General features: G+C 34.9%; 1 protein-coding gene across 1 annotated transcript; it reads right to left on the bottom strand.

Annotated features, from left to right (window-relative positions):
* Positions 1-7,566: 7,566 nt before the first annotated feature.
* LOC102665188 (uncharacterized) lies at positions 7,567-8,169 on the bottom strand. Its single transcript, XM_006595304.1, has one exon. It carries the CDS (start codon positions 8,167-8,169, stop codon positions 7,567-7,569), a length of 603 nt encoding a protein of 200 aa, XP_006595367.1.
* Between the last annotated feature and the right edge of the window lie 274 nt (positions 8,170-8,443).

Genomic DNA, 8,443 nt, shown 5'->3' with positions numbered 1-8,443 from the left:
GGGTTTTGATGCTATTATTGCTTGAATTTTATCCCAATTAAATTCATACTAAAAAGTTGGGATGACGGTTTTGACACAATTCTTGTATGAATTTGATTCATACTATAAAATCGAGATGACATGCTTTGAGAATTGACGATTTTTATTCAGTTATTGTATGAATTTCATTCATACTATAAAATCGAGATGGTTTGCTTTGAGAATTGATGGTTTTGATGCAGTTGTTGTATGAATTTTTATCCAAATTCATACTAGAAAATTGGAATGGTATGCTTTGAGAATTAACGGTTTTGACGCAGTTGTTGTATGAATTTTTATCCAAATTCATACTAGAAATTGAAATGGTATGCTTTGAGAATTAACGGTTTTGACGCAGTTGTTGTATAAATTTTTATCCAAATTCATACTAGAAAATTGGGATGGTATGCTTTGAGAATTGACGGTTTTGACGCAGTTGTATGAATTTTTATTCAAATTCATACTAGAAAATTAGGATGGTATGCTTTGAGAATTGACGATTTTGACACAGTTGTTGTATGAATTTTTATCCAAATTCATACTAGAAAATTGGGATGATATGCTTTGAGAATTGACGGTTTTGACGCAGTTGTTGTATGAATTTTTATCCAAATTCATACTAGAAAATTGGGATGATATGCTTTGAAAATTGATGTTTTAAAATCCCATGTTTTCATTGTACCTGAACATCCTACGCTGCAAGTACTTTGTTCGACACCTTTAGGATTTACATATTGTTGAGGATACATCAATCAGTATTTTAAGCAAAACCATATATTTAGAGTAATTTATTTTTTGTAAAAAATTTTAAAAATCCGTACAGGGATCCACGTGTAGATAGAAAATTTGCTAACCATAAATAATCATATAAGAATTATAAAAGACTTGTTTTAAATGTTATTATTTGATATGAAAAGACTATATTAATAGGAAACTTAAAGTATTGAATAAACTTAACCATATAAAATTTATTTACCACTAAAAAAGCAATGACTAAAAATTACTAAAATTCTTAAAAGATCCACTCTTATAATTTTATTTTATTTTTGAAACAAGGAGAAAAAGATAACAAAAAACTACATTCTCAAAGTAAGATGAACTCTCATGAAAGATATATGTGATTTCCTACCAATAATAAAGAAGAAATGCTAACAGGAAAAATCGATGTCATGTTAAAAATATTGAACTATAGTAAAAGATTGACTATTTTTTAATTGTATGTAGTGTTTATGAAATATTATTAAAAAAATATGTAATTATTGTCATTATTAAAAGAAGATTTTCAATTTTTTTTTAAAAAAAAATCATTCTATTTGGATAAACTGATTGAAAGATAATGTTACGAATAATCATAGGGTGAGATATTAAAATTATTTGATTATAAAATTTAATTAATAATTTTTCAATTCTAAAAGCTAGAATAATAAAATGAAATTTGATGAAATATGTATTAGGACTCAAATATATAATTTGTCTAAATCTTAAAATTTTTAAACACAACCTTGCCACTGGGAGTTTTATAGTAGTGATATTTTACTTTTGTAACATGTAATTTTATTATTATTTAACATTTGTTTACATATTTAAAAAATAAAAATATTTATAATCTTATGTAGCATCTCGCATGGTTCAATATAATTAACCAAGCAGTCCATGGTCCATAGAGTACAAATCAAAGAAGGTTTCATCATAACAAAATCTACAGTGAAACAAAACAATTCCTATTGGTGACAATTCTATACCAGAGAGAATCATATGGCAGCACATTTGTGATGGAGTGTATACAGTCAAGTCAGAATATAAATATGCAATGGCACAGAGGCACAGGGTTGTTCCAGGAGATTTGTGGTCAAAGGAATTTGGTGAAAAAAGGAATCAATACAGACCCTATGTGCCCCTTCTGTGTGAAGGTGGAGGAATCAATTGAACATGCTTTGCTTAACTGCTAAGGTATGAAGAGACTGTGGATGGCATCAAATGTGTGGGGTCAGAATGGATCAGCAGGGTGTTAGCCATGAAAGATTAAGGTTTGATAAAAAAATAAAAAAATAAAAATATATATATTAAAAGGAAATTTAAAAAATATATTACATAAATATTAAATGAATAGAAGTAATAAATTATAATAATACTAATAATAATAATAATAATTAGTCACAATTTACTATTAACGTCCGGATATACTTGTCACACTTTTTATATTGGTAGGGATTAAATTTTGCATTTTTATTTTTCAGGGATGTATTTGTCAGCGGAGTGGGAAGACGAAAAGTCAAAAAAATATTATGACGAATATGTCTTTATGCCGGCAATACACGTTGGCAATCATTTCAATAACAAATTTATTCTTATGTATCATGTAGGCTATTTTATTAACGGTGACGGATGAAAGTTAAGTCAAAATATATTTGTCGCACTTTTTATACTTTCAGGAACTAAATTTTGTATTTTCTCGTTCAGAAACGCATTTGTCAGCGAATTACACATTCAGGACATATTTGTCACACTTTTTACACTTTCAGGGACTAAATTTTATATTTTCATCTTTCAGATACGCATTTGTCACTGAATTATGCATTGATAGACAAAAGTGACTATTTATTAAAAAAAAAAAAAAACTATTTAATGTCCACCTGAATGGTTCTAATCTAAGTTTGATGAAGCATCCAAATAATTAAGCTCTGCCTAAATCAAGCTATCCATTGGAATTAGGCCTAATCCAAACCCAATGATTTTGACCTGGGCTTGATCGCGAATAGTCCCATGGGCATTACTATTAGCACTTCAAAATAACTATTAAAACTCTTCCTTTTTTGAAATCATTTTTTTTATATGAAAATATCGAAGGCCAAACACCCTATAACACGAGTTTACTTTGTGTGTGTCCACCAGGTACACACAACAGAAACTTATTTATGTTGTGTATGTGTACCAAGATACACAGCTAAAACTACTATTTGTTGTGTAATTGAGGAAAATTATAAGTTTGGTGTAGTATTTATTTATTTTTAGAAAATATTCATTAAAATAATTTCTTAAACGACTTTTCAAAAATAACTTTGTAAGTTTTAAGAATTTTTCTTTTTTTTTAATTCAATTTACAATAGGGTAAAATCATTTTCTTGGAGAAAAAAATCAAATATTTTTTTGTGTACAAGTTTACATACTTATTGAAACCACAAAGTTCAGATTAGTCAAAGTCTAAATCGAATTTATTGAATTGAGAATTTGACTTAACTCTCACCGTGACAATGGTTGCAAGGCAACTCGTCCGATAAACATTGTTTTTTTAAAGACGTAATCCGATAGACATTGTTGATTTAGAAGAAAAAAGAGTTAAAAAAACCCACAACTAATTATTTAATTCTAAATCGTCCCATGTAAAAAATATTCATTAAAATCAAAACTCAATAAATTTTCATCATCAACAAATATCATCCGTAAAAAATCTAACCCCACCGATATTGACGGACACATTTTACGGATAAGATTCGGCACAATAAAATGTAACATTAATGAAATTTTTGAAAAGTTAAAAGAAAGGTTACCTTTTTTCTGTTTATTTATAGTGTTTTTTCTTTCCTCTGTGCCTACTATCTAACTAGATGAGGATACCGTCCTAGGAAACGTGACATTAATGAGATATTCATTGGTACTAATATTAATGAAGAATTTCATTAGGAATGGTTGAAAAGACAATAGGACGATTTTAATGACAATTCCATTTTAAGAGTTACTTTCCCTTCTTTATTTTATACTTCATTGGGATTAGTAGATTACTTTTCTTGCCTCCTATTGGCTAGTGGTGAAAGGTCATTTTCCTTAGCTATTGGTGATAAGACATGTGCATAAATCTTTTGCAATAATCAATTATATTGTCAAATTTCACTTTTAAGCAAGTTCGATATTCTTCAAAGAGAAAAATCATTATGTGCCAGAAACGCCCAGGAACGAATTTTGCAATGTGCATGCCGTTCTTTTCTTTTTTTTTTGGAAAAAAATTGTAAACTATATTAAATCTAAAATGATACAATAATAAATGGGACATACCCCCGTAGTTAAAGAAAATCAAAAGTCTCCCTAATACAAGAAGACCTATATTAAGATGCTAAAACAAATGTAATAGGTGTGCTTGTCTATACATAAGAAACTTAATCTTGCTAATAACATCTATTACAGAAAATTGATAATCTTCAAAAATCAGCTTGTTCCTAGACAGCCAAATGCAGTAGACTGTAATTGCTATAGTCAGACAACGTAATTTTCCTTGAACACTTGATGTGGATCTGTCCCTAATTAAAGAGTCAGTAATGCGTTGTAAAGAAGTGAAACACCTGCGGAAAGGAGCCAAATCACAAATGTGAGCACAAACTTGGAGAGATTTCCGGCAAGAAAAGAACAAATGAGCATTTGACTCAGGCTCATTTGAACATAAAGGGCAGCCGATTCCTTTTAGCAAGCCACAAAATGAAAGACATCTTAGGGGGGATTGCTGGGTTCCATATAACAGAACACCAACTAACAGTAGGCTTGACACCTCTAATGTATTCATAGACTTTGCCAACAAGCAATTGTTCATTGGTGCTCCAAGATTGAATCCTCTTTTTGGCCTCTTCCGTACTTAGCTCTTTAGAGATAATAAAGTCCCTTATTTGAATGATTTTCTTTATCAAAACTGAATCTGATGAAGAAGTATTGTAATTCCACACATCGCTCCCTCTGAAATAGTAATGGTGAACCCACCGAACCCATAGAGAATCTTTCTTACACTGAAAGTCCCACAAGATACGGGAAAGAAGCGCAAGGTTCCAGTCCTTGAGATTAAAAAGGCCTAAACCCCCTTCTTTTTTCGGAGAACAAACTACTGACCAAGCAACCAAGGGTTTGTTTTTTCCAATATCTGCTTTGCCCCACAGAAAATTACGGCACGAAGCGTTGATCCGGTCCAGAACAGATTGTGGCAAAGGAAAAATCCCCATCCAGAAATTCACAAATCCTTGAATAACCGCTCTGATCAACTCTAACTTACCTGCATAAGATAAAGACTTTTTGTTCAATCCCTGAATCAGACCAGTAATCTTGGAAAGTAAGGGAGCATAATGACATACATTTAATCTAGATGATAAAAGGGGAACACCCAAGTATCTGAAAGGGAAGTCACCCAAGCTAAATCCAGTAAGCTGCTGAATATGAGAAAGCTCATGAGGCCTAATACCGGTTGAGTATATGGCAGATTTATCAGAGCTGATGGAAAGCCCTGAAACCCTACAGAAGTGCTGAAGCTTGGCAAACATAGTTGACACAGAAGGGATATCTCCTCTAGATAGAAGCATAATATCATCTGCAAAAGCCAAATGAGATAGCTGAATACTTGCACAGTTGGGATGAAATTTAAAATTGGCATCATCCTTGAAGCTGCTCATATCTCTGAAAAAGTACTCCAAATAGAGCACAAACAGATAAGGGGAGAGTGGATCCCCTTGTCTAAGACCCCGCTGCCCTTTGAAGTGACCATAAATGAATCCATTGACTGCCATACTAAAGGAAGTGGAAGAAACACACTCCATGATCCAAGTACAGAACTGGGCTGGGAAGCCAATGGACTTAAGCATCCAATCCAAGAATTCCCAGGAAATGGAATCATAAGCTTTATGCAAGTCAATTTTCAGGAGGCATTTCGAAGAGGATCTTTTCCGGGCATATTTACGCAAAATCTCTTGAACTAGGAAGATGTTGTCCATCATCTTTCTGTTCTTAATGAAAGCAGTTTGAGTTTCCCCAATAATAGTCTCAAGCACTGGGGCTATGCGGTTGGCCAGAATTTTAGATACAATCTTGTATAACAAATTACAGCAAGATATGGGTCTAAAATGGTTAACCTGGGAGGCCTGATCATGCTTAGGAATAAGCGCAATAATAGCATGGTTGAGTTGCTTTAGAATTTTTCCAGTTGTAAAGAATTCATTAACCGCTGCAAAGATATCATCACCAATGATATTCCAAGCCTTCTTGAAGAATAAAACATTGAAACCATCTGGCCCAGGAGCTTTATTATTATCCATCACAGAAATAACGTTCCAAACCTCTTGCTTATAAGTAGGACAAAGTAGGGCCACAAAGCAATTGATGGGAACCTTAGGACCCCTGTTGCAGATCAAAATGGATGGAGTTTGGGTCAGCTCATGAACACTAAACAAATTCCTAAAGTGATTCACAAAAGCAAGGGAAATTTCATCTTGGGAGGAAGTGTTATGCCCATCCTCTAGCCTTATGGCAGCAATAAATCGACTGTGTCTGTTGCGCTTAATTAAAGCATGAAAGAATTTGGAGCATTTATCAGCCTGCAGGAGATATTTGTTTTTGATGAGCTGAGCAAATTTCATAGACTCCGCTTTTCTAAGCATAATGGTCTGCCCTCTAATGCGGTTTGCCAGAGCAAGAAGGGAAGGATCCTGAGGATTTTGCTTTAGAGAATTAAGCACATTGTTATATTCAGCCTCAGCTAGCTCTACTCGGTTGGAGATGTTGCTGAACTCCTGCTTAAAAAGATTCTTCAAGGGAGCTTTAAGAGCTTTCAATTTCTTACAGACCTTGAACATGCTACAGCCATGAATATTTTGCTTCCAGACATCTGCAACAATTCTTAAGAAATTTGGATGATCCACAATAGCATTGTTGAATTTAAATGGAGAATTACCTCTAGGCACTACCAACTCAGTGGTGACAACTAGAGGAGTATGGTCTGAGATAGAAATAAACTCCATAACTTCACAAACAGAATTTCCAAAGGAATTGAACCAGGCCTGGTTACATAAAGCTCTGTCCAGTTTGCTCCACACCCTGCCATTAGTCCACGTGTACAAGGGGCCATGAGTGTTGATGCTCCCCAACCCCAGGTCAGAATAGCAATCAACAAAATCTTGCAACTCATAAGCATTGGGCTCAGCTCCATTGAAACGGTCGATGGGAGACAGAATGGAGTTGAAGTCACCAATGAGGAGTCAGGGGCAATTCATATTAGCATTGATACTATTCAGATTTATCCAAAGAGATCTTCTTGCCATAATGGAGTGAAGACCATAGATGAATGAAACCTGAAGGCACTTGGCAGTGGTTTTATAATCAATAGCACAATGAATCAATTGGGCATTTGACTCCAAAACAGAAAGATGAATCTTATCCTGCTTCCAGAGGATAAGAATTCTGCCAGCATTATGAGAAGCGAAGTTATGGGTGAAGTGTCAGTCACTAAACTTTCTTCTCATGATTTCCTCAACTGAAGCCTCATTCAACTTTGTTTCCAACACAACCATGAGGTTAATTTCCTTGCAGCGAAGGAAGTTCTGCATCGCATGATGCTTCAGAGGCAAATTAAACCTCTGATGTTCCAAGAGGCAATGATCATGGATTCGGACGGGAGGAAGCCTCCTCGACCGTAGTTACAGCTTTATGATTTCTTCCTCTTTGGACATCAACTTGCATATTCTCAATACGGGTTGTCTTTATGAGTGACACTTTTTTACCTTTTTTCTGGTGTTTTGTTTTCACCTAAACAAACCCCTCTTCTATAGGATCATCCAACTCAGTGTTCCCTGTTTCTTTGAGGTCAGAAGAATTCTGAAGGACAGGAACATGATTTGCAACCAGAACATGTTTTTTGTGATGAGGGACAGACAGATTAGTCTGGACATTCTTTGGATTATCAGAGGGGCCTGCTGTATTGGTATGTGGGGGCATTGCTGAATCACCCACTTGTGGCTGATCCAAGGTGGGGCAGGCTGTGATGAGAACAGGCTCATTTGCAGTGACAGCTTTACAATTAGTGAGGCGGTGCCCAATCATCTTGCAGTGAGTGCAAAAAGAAAGTCTATTTTCATACTCAATCTTTTGCACAAAAGTCTTCCCTGTAGGAAGTCTAAATCGCACTTCATCGATGAGCTCCAAAGAAGCATCAACCTCAATTAAAGCTCTAGCAAAAGAAATAGACCCCTTAGAAGCAGTAAGATGGTCAGATCGAATGGGCGAACCAATCTTGGACAAGATTTTCCCTAAGGCTTGAGGATTCCAAAGCTCCAGAGGTAGATTTCTGAGTTTAACCCAGACAGGGATCTTGCTGAGCTCCTCATTGCCAAAGTCAAAGAATGCTGGCATAACCTTCAGCAGTAGGGGTCTTTGAAATATGAAATAAGGGCCTGCAGAGAGGACTTGGTTCAGATCGTCCTCAGACTCAAATTTAAATACCAGCCAACCACTTTCATGAGCTGAGTATGAAAACTTGACTCCCCATTTCTGGCAACAATCCAGCAGAGCTTTCTTTCTTGGGAATCGACCAGCCACATAGCCAATAAGGCTATGTCCCTAAGCCTCTTCCAGGGATTGCAAATCTGTTTCTTCCAACAGCACTTCATCATCAGAGGGTGGAGGG

This window comes from Glycine max, chromosome 13 (assembly GCF_000004515.6).
Source record: "Glycine max cultivar Williams 82 chromosome 13, Glycine_max_v4.0, whole genome shotgun sequence".
In the NCBI taxonomy this organism is placed as follows: domain Eukaryota; kingdom Viridiplantae; phylum Streptophyta; class Magnoliopsida; order Fabales; family Fabaceae; genus Glycine; species Glycine max.
Note: the sequence above shows the minus strand (reverse complement) of the source record. Positions and strands in the feature narration are given on the sequence as shown.